A 13575-nucleotide genomic window follows, 5' to 3' on the forward strand; every position below is an offset into this window, starting at 1 on the left:
AATTCAATTATTTCCATTTGTTTATCAAATTATTGTGATCAAATTTGATCTGTCCCCTTCCTTGGGGCAGCTGAACTACTTTTAATTCTTAAAAATCTTAATCAAATGTGTCATTAGACGATAATCAAACTCAAACACAATAACACTGGCATTTATTTATGAGGCTGAGGTTTTTGATAATAACTACATAACATTATATGTTGATATTTTTACATGAGAGATAGAGAGTGAACAGGAACACCAACACAAATGCAATCATAAGAAACAGCGAGTCAGATTATAACTTCCAAGCTTATTACTTGTTTTTCTTACTTAATTTCAGATTCAACGCTAATTTATTTTGTAATGAAAGTCTATTTTAAAGCCCATTTTATGAAAAGATGCAACCCAGTGTGCTTTACACAGTCAATTTGGTCAACAATTGGTCATGTATCAAAATTACAATAACATTAGGTCACAATATAATACAACTATGGTATCGACAACAGATACACTTGATTAAAAGCCAAAATAGAAAGATAAGTTCTTAGTTTCTTTTTTTTAAATTTAGACCCTGTAATATTCATATGTTTCTTGGCTTTCCAACACAGTTGCCAGAAGGATGGCTCAGTAATGTTCAGTGTGGCTGTTTTTCAGCACTCATTCAGTGACTTTGGTAGAGAAAAGCGTGTGCAGATGTGTGTGTTAGTGAGTGTCAGGTCTTCTAATATTGACAGGAAATGATTTTGTTCATACAGAGACACATTACTGCAAAACAAAACATCTCATCATTTAGAGAGTTATCAGCTCAACCAACCGTAATTGATCTATAATTGATCACTAACACTCCCATGACTATATGCGATCCTCTATATTCTTCCTGCTAGCCTGCTCCCTCCCTCCCTCCTTCCTTCCCTCCCTCCCTCTCTGCTCCCAGTATTTGTTTGTGACTGTTTTAGTTTAACGCTCCTCAATGTCTGTAATTGTGCAGATTAGACTGTAGTCACTGGAACCAGCTGTTTCTCTGTGCCCGCAGTCTTCTCCGCAGCCAAGTCGATATCTCTTCTCACATCTGCTTATGACCGTCATGCCTTTCTCTCTCGTTTACACTCTTTTTTTTTTGTTTGTCTGTTACTCTAACACACTGAGTTATGTCTCTGTTGTTGTAGGTAATGGGCTTAACGCTCCACACAACGGTGAGAGGGACAGTCCAGCAGAAAGACAGTCCACCATGCCCCCTAGTGTCCCCGTACGGAAAGATAAGAAGGATGTTCCGGTAAGCAGACTTTGGCTGTAAAGCAGTGACCCACAAATCTTTAAAGACTCTCCAATAGGTCCAGTTCTGCACTGGATATTTTCATCAAGCTTGTACTTGGTTATTTCATTAATAGGATTGTGGAGAATACACAGCTTGTTGTGGTTTTGAGCAGAAAAGTCAGACACTCACTGTCACGACGCCTCAAGCCATTGATTTTTCAGTTCTATTTTACACAAAAAGGTGTTTGTTAAATCCAAAATGTTTAGCTATTGTGGAAGATTTAAATCCGGTAGAGTTTTAAAAATCTACATAGTTGGTGCTACAACAACAAACAACTATAGAGATTATCTGTACAGAGTTTAAATTCCTTTGTGTTTTCATGCATGTACCCTTCTGTCCTAGATGCCGATCAGTAATGGCCTCCCACCTACACCCAAAGTCCATGTGAGTAACTTTCTTTTCTGCACCAGTAAGCACTTGCAGTTATGTGCCATTAGGTTAGCAAAACTAAAGTCTTATTATGTAGCAAAATAAAGTTTTTGTCCTCGGAGCAAAAACTCACACGATATTTTGTATTCCATAGCACTCACTCGGTCATTCTTCATTTGCAGATGGGTGCATGTTTCTCCAAGGTGTTCAATGGCTGCCCGCTGAAGGTCCATTGTGCCACTTCCTGGATCAACCCTGACACCAGAGGTAACCAACATAAACCAGTTTCCATTAGGGATGTTCTTTAAACTGTAGTGTGTAACTTTTAAATGTAAATATTTGGATTCAAACCATTGGCACAATGCTGATGAAGCCTATCAGCTCCACGCTGCTCACAGAAAGTTATTTGTTTTATGTCAGAGGCAACTGCCTCACACAAACAGAATGGGAACAAAAGGAAGTGCCAACAAGCATTTATGCAAGTGAAATCTGCTTCAATCTCAAAAAACCTGGTTCATTCAGCAGTTTGACAGGATGAATGCTTCTTGTCCCCGCCCACCCGTGCTGCCACTGTATACGCACAAACACTCCCACAGTCAGGTCTGATAGTACTGTTAGACAGAGCCTGTCTAACATCAAATTATGTTACATTGTCTTCTGTCCACGAATACCAAAGGTTATGCACTACAACATTAAGTAAACCAACCCTCAAGCATTTTATTAGGATTGTCTAATGTTTGTTTGTGTGTGTATTTTAGACCAGTATTTGATATTTGGAGCTGAAGAGGGGATCTACACATTAAATCTTAATGAGCTTCATGAGACTACAATGGAACAGGTGAGGCAAAAAGATTGTGAGAATCATTTAAACAACCTTTTTTGTTGGAGATTTGAAGGAAATGATTTGAGGTAGTGGCGTGACACTGAGTTGCTCATATCTGCATCATCTTTGTTTTCTCTGCACCTCATGTTTGTGTGCAGCTCTTCCCTCGGCGGTGTACTTGGCTATACGTCATGAACAACTGTCTTCTTTCCATATCTGGTGAGCTCTTTTCTTTTTTCTTTTTTTTTATCGGTGAATTTCCTCAAAGGATTTTGGGCTTTTTTCCACACATCCTCATCGTCATTATTCGTTCTCTTCCAGGAAAAGCCTCCCAGCTGTACTCCCACAGTCTGAGTGGTATGTTCGAACAGGCCCGACAGTTACAGAAGTTACCAGTAGCCATTCCCACACACAAACTGCCTGATAAGATCATTCCCAGGTGAGTGTCCAACCAGGCGACCAAAGCTTCTTCTTTTTTATTTTAACTGAGGTCATGTGATTTTCCAAATGTCCTCACATTTCTTTCTTTATCTGCTTATAGGAAGTTTTCTGTATCCAATAAAATCCCAGACACTAAAGGGTGCCAAAAGTGCTGTGTTGGTGAGTTATTGTGATGGAGGATTCTATATAATCTACATCTGCACAAGATATATGACACGATATTTCACAGCTTCATATAGAGGCAAATTAACCAGCAAAGAAAGTGTTAAGTATGACTGAGACACAGATTGCAAGCATTAAAGAGGATGCATGTTTTCTTTGTACAGTGCGTAACCCATACACAGGTCATAAGTACCTGTGTGGAGCCTTCCAGTCCAGTGTCATGCTGTTGGAGTGGGTGGAGTCCATGCAGAAGTTCATGCTCATCAAGGTCTGTTTCTTTTTCTCCTCGGTCCAATGTATAATAAGTAGTAACACTGCACTCACACCAAAAAGGAATTAGACTCTTTTTAAACCCTCTCTGCTCTCCCACTGATTCTGTATTTCTGTAATGTAAAGCAAGACCCTTGCTTAAGCACATATAAAAGGTTTATTTTAAGGCTTCAAAAACCCGACAATGTTCATTTTAAAGTGATTTTACACATATGCAAACATAAAACCTCCAATGCACCACGTACTGGCCCTTTTAAATTCAATTTTGAAGTTATAATGTTTATTTCCCTTGCAGAATGTGACATACTGTCTTATGTTATTACTGTAATATGGAAGCTTCTCTTATTTTCTTTTGCGCTTACTTTGTAGAATATCGACTTCCCGTTGCCGTGCCCTTTGGAGGTCTTTGAGATGCTGGTGGTCCCGGAGCACACCTACCCTCTGATCTGTGTGGCAGTCAGTAAAGGCACAGAACTCAACCAGGTCGTCCGGTTCGACACCGTCAACCCCAACTCTACCTGCTCCTGGTTCACAGAATCAGGTGTGACCAGCAGTTTTTCCTTTATTTATTTATTTACGTATTTATTGATTGATTCAAATGTGTAATTTACCGAGGTCAAAAATTGTCGTCTTCCTCTCTGCAGACACACCACAGACGTGTGTGATCCATGTCACTCAGTTAGAGAGAGACACCATCTTAGTCTGCCTCGACAGTGAGTCCAACACACAAGACACGCTACCCTGCACTTGCATTGCTCAGAATTTGTCTGCTTAAGGACAGAATGCAGAGATTTCCCAGAATGCCACTGAGTCTCTCTCTCTGTCTGTCTGTCTCCAGGATGTATAAAGATAGTGAACCTCCAGGGTCGGTTGAAATCCAGCAGAAAGCTGTCAGCTGAGCTGACTTTCAACTTCCAGATTGAAGCCATAGGTAACATAAAAAAGAGCCACACTAATCACAAATTTGAGACAGTGGGACGTACGTCCACATCAAGAACTAAAAGGCTGAAAACAAAAAGAATATGGTTTAATTCCTAGAATTAAATTGACCTTAATGTATATGGATTTGTACAGAATCATCTTATTTTGTTTGTTGTGTTTGCTTCTTTGCAGTTTGTCTTCAAGACAGCGTACTGGCCTTCTGGAGGCACGGCATGCAGGGACGAAGTTTCAAGACCAATGAGGTGCGATTGATTTTTGTTTGTTTGTTCCTGTTTATGGTGAAGATGTACAACAGGGATGTTTAATGTGGACCGTGACATCAAGGTTCACGTCCAGGCAGCATGGCAGAATGTTGTCGGATTATGATTCCAGATGTTAAGAGGGTTAGGGTTCTTCAAATGGAAGCAGATTAATGAAGCATGGTATTAGGTTTATTGTACACAATTCACCCCCAATACACACAATACTACACATGCTCACACACGTAGGGCAACATACAGTGATGCTGCTCTCCCTACTGACTTGCTTTTATATTTTTTTTGTATTATTTTACTCTGTTAAATGTGAATTTGTGTTTAAAACTTTTGGCCTTTTGGGAAACACGTTTCAGATGAACATTATGTATTCTCTGCCATTAGGGGTCTCTATTTGGAAAACAATAACGAAAGACTTAGCTTGATGATGTCGGGAAGCAGCATGGGATCATCCTAATTGTTATGTTGTTGTCTCGGCTGGTTCCTCTGCGGGGAAATTTAGCGGCGGAATGTGCAGCAAACGGCAATATGTCTGTGTGACGATTACAAACAACGAAACAAAATTCAGCACACTTGCTATTTAGTAGTGGAGAGTACTGTCATCCTCACACTGATGGCTCATTTGGGATTTCCCCCCGGATGTTATAGCGTAAACAGATAAAGTGGATATGACATCATTGAAAGGTGACAAAAATGTAACACAAATGCAGAGATTTCTCTGGATTTAAAGAGTATAGGAAATGTTTTGGCAAATGTAAGTACACAATTTCAACAAAATATATAACATTAATGTTATTTCTATAGTTTTTTTTAATAATTAGTGCAGATATGTTACAAATTATATCTTTAAAACCGCCATTTAAGACCATGATCCAAGCATTCATTGTTGTCTGACCAATAAACAGCAATGTGTGTTATATACTGCACATTGAGTAAGGAGATCATCACTATTTTCTGCCACATATTCAACTACCCCTTCTATATTAGACCATTTAAACTAGAGGTTATTTCTGGTGAACTTGACACTGTGTCTCTGTCTCTGTCTCCGTCTCTACTCTGTAACTGTCAGATCACACAGGAAATCTCTGACAGCACACGCATCTTCAGACTACTGGGATCAGACAGGTGAGATACACACGCACACCAGCACGTACACAGTGTGATATGAACGAAGTGATACGTCATTGTTAACTTCCACTTTGCTGGTGTCTTACCACTGAAGACGTGTTGACTGTAGACATCCAGAGGCTGAGGACAGAGGCCTCTCTCTGCCCAGGTACAGTTGCTGCTCGCTGGCCGCAGGTGGCTCACAGACTCTTTCTGTCGGGACTCTCGACTTTGATCAGGAGCTTTGAGATCGTCTGAGTGGGGTTTGGATGGTGTGAGAGAGAGAGTGAGGGAGGGAGTGAGTGAGTGACTTTACGTCATGACACTATAGACACCAAAATCATGGTCTGATTCGACATACAGCCACTACATATCAGTTTCACAACACACAGTAGTTTTGAGCCCCTTCCATGTGAATATGATGATTTTGGTGCCTACTGTGTCATAACTGAGAGCTACGGCTGAGTTTTGAGCATTTGGGTCCCTGTTGAAACTTTCTTCTGGTTTTCTTGAGGATACACACGGCATTCCTTTCCTAAATAACAGCTTTTACAGGCTTTGTCCATCTGGGTTGCTGCTCGCCATGTGCCTATCTTGCTACAGTAAATCCTGGGTCCTAACATGTATTTTTACTTCATTTATGTGTTATGAGTGTTTTTGTCTGAGAAAATCTAACCTGTCAAAGCAGAATGGGATGTTTTCTTAAAGCTAGGTAAGCTAGGACTTTTAAATAGCTTAAAGGTCTATTTTCAAAAAAGAAGCCAGTGTCTGTAGCCATGTCAAAACTGTAATAAACACAACTAATCCTTTGATTTAGACCACATGAAATTATTGGCTGACATACCTGTCTGACACAAACCGCATCACAGAAAAATGGCATTTATTGTCCCACTACAGAACACCAGCTTTGATAATAGGTCCAACATAGAGTATCAATTTATCGATTAGCACCTTTTACCTGATATTTGGATATAAATTTGAAAACCCAAACCTTTAAATTAAATATTGAGTTCAGAATATGCAGCATAGAAGTGCATGAGACTGTCTGAAGTAATTAACACACAGTCCATTAGAGGGCGCTGTGATGTTGTTTTGCTGTGAAAATGTCTTCCTGAGCGAACAGTTATGACACCAGAGCATCTAAAAAGCAGGGTGTAGGAGAAAGGTACTAGGAAAAGTAGGAGTATTTCAGGCTCACTGTACTTCCCATGACTAATGTTAAAGGAATACTTCACCGATTTGCATTTAGCTTTGTATTACTAGAATAGGGGTAGTATTTTTGGAAATCTGTGCTTCCTAACCTCAGTTTCACCTGAGACGAGAAATATCTTCATTCTTTTTTTTGTTACGTGCCCACCAGTGACACTAGGTCCGAGGCTTGAAACTACAACGCTAATTCCACACATTTTAGACCCACTCGTAGGAGGACGGGACCTTAGAATGAATGATGTAACAAAGAAAAGAATGAAGATATTTCTCAACTCAACTGAGGTTGGGAAGCACAATTTTTCCAAAATAAAAACAGCTGTGTTTCTACTTCTTTGGAAAAAAATTGGATTGATTTACCCAGAAAGGAAAATGACTTATATTTATCAAGTCGACGTTGTGTATATTAAATTATAGCCTTGAATAAAATAGGATTTTCTGTTCAAACTGTTACACATTATTATTTGATACAATTTTAACCAGCTGCAGAAAACCACCCATATTGATGACATAATGATGTAATAATCACACATTTAATCACGATAAAACCTGCATATAGATATAAATTGGGCAGATGAAGGGTGTTGATTAAATCACTAGGGTAGGTATTGCTCATGATTTTCTTAATCAAATTCATTTCCATTTCTGATTTGAGATATTTCAGTTTTCATACCAATTTAGTTCATTTATGAAAGAGATTTTCCCAGAATTAATTCTGCAAATGGTACAAAATTTGTGGAAAGTGTGTGGAAATATTCTTGTTGTATTCATAGATGGAAAAGTAAGAAACAAATCTGAAGACTCGACTGTTATCTAAGCTGTAACTCTGAATTGATAATGGACCACATTCATATGAAAAGCCCTGTAAACTCAATTTTTTGTGTTTGACTCCTGATGCAAAGTGTAGGCTGCTATTGCTCCCTGTGCATACTCCGCAAGAACAGAGAAATTAGTTATTTTTCTTGAGGTGGCAAGAACAAGAACAAAGTTCTGGCATTCAGGACATTTCATACTTCACGAGAAACTCAAGTGCAGATCTCCTGGAAAGTCCTCATAGGGAGGCATTTTTTGCATTAACCAAGCCCACCTTAAATGTCTCGCCAATCACACAATAGTTGTTGATCACCACACAAAAAAAAAATTGTCAAGAACAAGCTGCAAGAAAATAATGATGACATTTTTTTCTCGCAGCCTGGACACAGTCGGTTCTTGCAGAGTATGTCCAGGCCTTTACAGACCCTGGCTTTGACAGGGATCCACAGACATAGTTTCCCTTGAAACTAAACTGGATGTAATGTTTGTGTTTTTTGATTGATGTGTGTGTGTGTGTGTCTGTATTGCAGAGTGGTGGTGCTGGAGAGCCGGCCTACAGACAACCCGACCGCCCACAGCAACCTCTACATCCTGGCAGGCCATGAAAACAGCTACTGAGACACACACACACACACACACACACGTACACAAACACACACGTACACATGCACCATCAACAGCTACACCACTAATGCAAACAAGGGAGCGAGCGGTCGAGAAATCCGCTCAGCCCAAACACACGCTAAACCCTTTCATCTTCTCACCCGGCCTGTCGGCAGTGTAACTGGAAAATGAGTAGTTCACTGGTGCGGATTGTGGATTCCCACTCGCAGAGGTTTAAAACGCACCAGAGTGTTTTCATGTGGATCAGGTCAACATGGTGTAGTAGGACAGCGGGTCGTGGACGAGGGTTCAAACGGCCTGCCAGTTCAGTGGTGCGATTATCTGGGGAATCTCTTCTCTGCTTCTTAAGAGTGACTTTAGCCCAGAACTCCAACAGCATCTACACCTTCCCCTGCATACTACACACTGGGAAAACAGCATCCTGCACAGAAGTTTGACTTCAACACTACGTCTACTACTAATTCTTGTACACACATTAGTACTACTGCTACTTTCACTAAAGCTTCACAGAACAGCCATCTTGCACAGAAAATCTCCTCTTTTCTCCTTTGTAGTTTTCTCCTCCGTCTCCTCCTCCTCCCCCCTCTTTACCCTTTCCTCCCTTTTTAAACTACACCTTTATTTATTGTGGCATGATGTAACTTTAACAATCAGGATGGCTTTCCTGTTTTATAATTATTATTATTTTTTTTTTAAAAGGATATAAAAGAGAAAGTGGACCCAAAACAAATCTCCGCCACCTCCACTAGAATCGAATTTCAGTACCCGCCACCCACCACCACACAAGTGCTTATTTGACCTCTATTTAATTCTTGTAAATATAAATGTGGTATTTTTTTGACAGAGACGAACACTAAAAAGACCGGTCATGTAGATAAGCGTGTGTATAGTTGCTCTGTATAATTGTGGAGGCTAGTAGAGACGGGACAGATGTGGAGGAGAGAGCCGGGGCAGCGGATTCACTTCCTGTTTCCCTGATCATGTGATGAAGTTCAGGAAGTGAGGAGTGCTGTGGTCTCCTCAGGTGGACAGCTCTAGCAGGCTAATATTATTCTAATATTGATCAGAAGCTCAGGATTGGACTGAGCAAACAGGAAGCGGCACTGATTTTCATTTTCATTTTGCATGCATCACCATCGAAAACTTCCTGCTTGTGTGTACCCTAGCAACTGTTGTCAGGGCAGCATCTGTTAATTTAAGTTTCCTGCTTTCAACATCATCTGTTTTTTATTATTATTACGTTTTAATCAAGCTTTTTTTCTTCATTGCTTTTTTTTATTGAACCACTGGTGTTAAAAATTTGCACAGAGGAGAAAAAAAAACGTATTTGACAAGCAAATGTGATGTCATTATATGACCTTGTGTGTATGCACAGTGTGTGTATATATATATTTGTGTTTGTGTGTGTAGACATAGAGTATGCACATACGAGTGCGTCGTGTACAGATCTGGACTTTGAGTGACAGCTGTGTTTCTGCCTCTTGGGCGGGAAAAAAAAGAGGATTGATTTACACAGAAAGAAAAATTACTTCTATTTATCAAGTCCACGTTGTGTATGTTAAATTATAGCCTTGAATAAAATAGGATTTTCTGTTTGATACATTTTTAACCAGCTGCAGAAAACCGCCCATAATGATGTAATAATCCCATTTTAATCCAGATAAAACCTGCGTATTGATAGAAATCGGGCAGATGAAGGGTGTTGGTTAAATCACTAGGGTATGTAGTGATACTGATACTTCAGTTTCAAACCAATTTTGCTCAGTGATAAAAGAGATTTTCCCAGAATTAATGCTGCAAATTGTACAAAATGTGGACCTTTAAACCTGGTGCATCGTTAAAAATATTGTTAAAAACTGACCTTGAAGTAGTTACATTAACACATTATTTATGAAGACCACACAGTGATCAATGGTGAACCTTAAAAACCCATACAAGTTCGAAATATACAGGCTAGAAGTGCATCAGACGGCTTCACGTAGTTACTAAGTTGTCCACCAGGGGGTGCTGTGAGTGCCGCTTTTCCCACATTTATGCTCTCAGACAGTCGTGACAGCAAAGCGTCTGAAAAGCAGTGTGTGGAAATATTCTTGTTGCCGTTAACTTGCAGTAACGAGAAACCCTGAATAGATAAAGGATCTCGTTCATATGAAAATCCCCGTAAACTACGTTTTTTTTATTTCTGTGTAACTCGTACATCTGCTTCCTGTGACTCATGGCTGTGGCTTTTAAAGGCCAACATCTGAGGGCTCACTCGTGCTACACGCATGTAGCCGTGCACCGTGTGGTTGTGGCATGTCGTGTGTAGCAGAGTCCGCACGTGTGGCAGTACAACACTAACTGGACTCTACAAGCTGTGACACTAGAGGACGAGAAACACTAGTTTAGCAAAAAGCTACGACGCCATCTCTGCTTGCGACATAGCATGAGGCTTCATTCATTCATCCAAGTAGAAATGTATTGTTCTTCTTTTGTCACCACGGATACAGACGTGTGAGCCATAGCAACCAGCCAATCGGGTGTAAGATCGGCAAGTGAAGGAAAACACAAAACACCATCGCTATAGTAGTTTAAATGTGATAAATAATCGCAGCTGTGGCAACAGTGATTTTCTCTGGTTTTCTCATTACACGTGCAAAAACATGTCTTGTGCTTCATTTTATGCTGGACTCGCCAATGCTGGACTGTAAAGTCACGTTATGCGCTGAAGTTTTATAGGTCTATGCTTTTTTCATTGGTCTGTCGAAGCTGAAGTTTAGAAGAACAAGAGCAAATCCAGTATTGTCTTGAAAATTGAAGTTGTTACAGCTCTGTCGACGTTGTCGCTGGCTGTCACAGAGCCGGTTGTAGAAATGGTGTGTCACCGCGTTGGGAGTTAAAGAATGGGTTTCTGCTCCTTGTCAGTGATGGAAAACACACCGATGCCCCTAACACTCCATCATTCTCCTCCTGAACTGTGCGGATTCAAATTATTTGTCTACTTACAATTAGGGATGGGACGATACCACTTTTTGTGTCCGATATCGGTGTCACAAACTCGAGTATCTACCGAGACAGAGAACTATGAAGCTGTTAACAACACACTTCAAAGACATAATTCTCCAACCGTATGACACAAGTGTTGTTCTCCCAAAAAGAAGGAATTACAGCCCAAACATGAATCGGCTAAAATGCTTTTGCAGATGCTTTTGTGAATAGTGAAGCATGCAAAATATAGGATTGAATCGGATTTGTACATCTCTTAACTGTCCGATATCCGATCCAGTGATTTTGACCAGAATCGGACCGATACCGATTCCCATCCCCACTTATAACCACCCTCGGATTGTTGGTTTGCACCTGGGGAAAAAAAGTAGCTGTCACAGATATTAATCATACAACACACCGAACTGTTGTGTAGTGAGTTGGGAGCAGAAACTGTCGTCCTGTACATCAGACACTATATGCTGTTAGCACTACAACCACACATCAGTCAATTAAATCTGTTTAACTCAACAGACAACAACCAAGTGTTACATAAAAATGGGCATAGTCTCCTGGTTTGAAAACTTAAGATCAGGAATTGGGACAGTAAAGATTTAACGGTCTCAATTGCTAGTTTCAGATCTTCCTCAGTAGAACATGAAGTCATTGTTGTAAGTTATGTTCCAAATTAGAGGACAATGCATAATAAAGAAAGGCACCGGTGTGGAATCGTCCAGTAGGAGCCTTGTTGTAGGTGAAAACTAATAATCTCAAGGCTTCACACTGAGGGGCTGCAAGATTATGTCCATTTTTATACACGGCCTGTGGTAAAAAGCCAGAAAGAGAACATGTAACCTTAAAAGAAATGGGTAATTCAGTAGCCATTGTTTTGATTTGACTTGAAAGTAAATCACAGCCCCACTTCCTGATGCCAAGTTCCATTTACACAATCAGGTCATCACCTGCCAATATTTTTATTTTTATCTGTTCGTTCATTCATAAAAAGTTATTCAAATTCTCTTCATAGTAACGCATTCACATTAGGTCAAATTAACCACTTCCTGTTTTTAAACGCTCACTTCATTCAGTTCGATCGATCGTCCACCTTTTTGTTTTAGCAGTGTCTCATGACCATTTCATTTAATCGATTAAAAAAAACATTCCTTTACATTAAGTCTCTCCTTTATGTCAAAGAACACATAGTTTGTTTATTTTACTTTTTTTCTTTTTTTTTTTTCTTTTAATGCAATGCCAGAATATGTTGTTGAAACCTTTTATGGCTAAATCTAGATGTTAGTCTACCTCGCGGTGAGTCCCCGGCGAAGAGTAAAGCTTTGTGTCTGACTCAGTGAGCAGCGGCCGTCAGCTGTGTGTGAGATTAGTGTCAAACAAAAACATGTCGCTCCCGTGAGTCGATGTCAAACAAACAAAAGCTGAGCTCAGATTTTCTTTGCAGCTTTTTCTGTTTCCTTAAATACCCATTCACTTTGAATTGTTTTTGAAATAATGAGATTTCTACTCTAAGGAAAATCTCATGTTCACTGATGTGCGTATGTATGTATTGATTTTACAAGCAGTTGATTTTTATTTTATTTTCCTTTTTGGGTTTGGTAATTTTCACATATTGGAATATTGTTCATTCTCGCAGAATAACAATAGGTTTCCATGGGAATGGGTGATGCTTTGATGACTCCTAATTCTAATTAGACACAAAATTAATCTCTAATCCTGCTAAGCAAACTTTTATAGTGACTTTATGTTTGACACCCTCAGGTACACCTGGGTCAAATCACGTGGTGGTAATTCACAGGGATTGCGAATCGTGTTAAACTTCACGTAGGTGTTTCTCCAAGCAGATTAAAGTAAGCATTAGATATTTGCAGGTTTAAGCCCCCGATAATAAACCAAGACGCGAGTCTCCTCTGTTCTGTCGCTGTTACGTCACCTCTGTCTTTTGTTGTCATAATGCAATGCACATGTTATGAAATGTATATAGTGTAAAATAAAAAATGGGTTTGTTTTACATACTGTATAATTGCCTATATTTTGTTTCAGAAGTGTAACAGATTTATGAGATGACAGGTTAACACATTAAAAAGAAGGAAGTGAAACCAGCCGGCGTCGTGTGCTCGTTTCTGACGGAGCTGCAGTGTGTGAGTCAATGCCAAGTATAAATAGATGTCAATTAAATTGAAATGTCTAATAAGTGGAAGAGGAAAGAAAAGGACATTATTTTGGTTCTATTTGTTTTAACATGTGTTTATTGTGCTACTGAAAACCTTAGCCCTAACACAGTGGTGTCT

At 39.7% G+C, this 13575-nt stretch overlaps 1 protein-coding gene across 11 annotated transcripts in view; it reads left to right on the top strand.

Moving 5' to 3' along the window:
• LOC131473535 (mitogen-activated protein kinase kinase kinase kinase 3-like) overlaps nucleotides 1-10916 on the top strand; it is a 42302-nt gene extending 31386 nt beyond the window's left edge. For 7 of the 11 annotated variants that reach the window (XM_058650782.1, XM_058650790.1, XM_058650786.1 and 4 more), the window contains 15 exons: nucleotides 1149-1255; nucleotides 1640-1681; nucleotides 1849-1933; nucleotides 2425-2504; nucleotides 2648-2708; nucleotides 2811-2928; nucleotides 3031-3089; nucleotides 3257-3360; nucleotides 3732-3903; nucleotides 4007-4075; nucleotides 4201-4293; nucleotides 4476-4546; nucleotides 5628-5683; nucleotides 5781-5834; nucleotides 8215-10916. In XM_058650782.1, coding sequence (XP_058506765.1) covers nucleotides 1149-1255; nucleotides 1640-1681; nucleotides 1849-1933; nucleotides 2425-2504; nucleotides 2648-2708; nucleotides 2811-2928; nucleotides 3031-3089; nucleotides 3257-3360; nucleotides 3732-3903; nucleotides 4007-4075; nucleotides 4201-4293; nucleotides 4476-4546; nucleotides 5628-5683; nucleotides 5781-5834; nucleotides 8215-8302 — 1259 coding nt within the window. In that variant the 3' untranslated portion in view covers nucleotides 8303-10916. The remainder of the gene's footprint in view (nucleotides 1-1148; nucleotides 1256-1639; nucleotides 1682-1848; nucleotides 1934-2424; nucleotides 2505-2647; nucleotides 2709-2810; nucleotides 2929-3030; nucleotides 3090-3256; nucleotides 3361-3731; nucleotides 3904-4006; nucleotides 4076-4200; nucleotides 4294-4475; nucleotides 4547-5627; nucleotides 5684-5780; nucleotides 5835-8214) is intronic. The other 4 variants (XM_058650783.1, XM_058650791.1, XM_058650792.1 and 1 more) reach the window with 1 other exon arrangement.
• Nucleotides 10917-13575: the final 2659 nt, after the last annotated feature.

This window comes from Solea solea, chromosome 15 (assembly GCF_958295425.1).
Source record: "Solea solea chromosome 15, fSolSol10.1, whole genome shotgun sequence".
In the NCBI taxonomy this organism is placed as follows: domain Eukaryota; kingdom Metazoa; phylum Chordata; class Actinopteri; order Pleuronectiformes; family Soleidae; genus Solea; species Solea solea.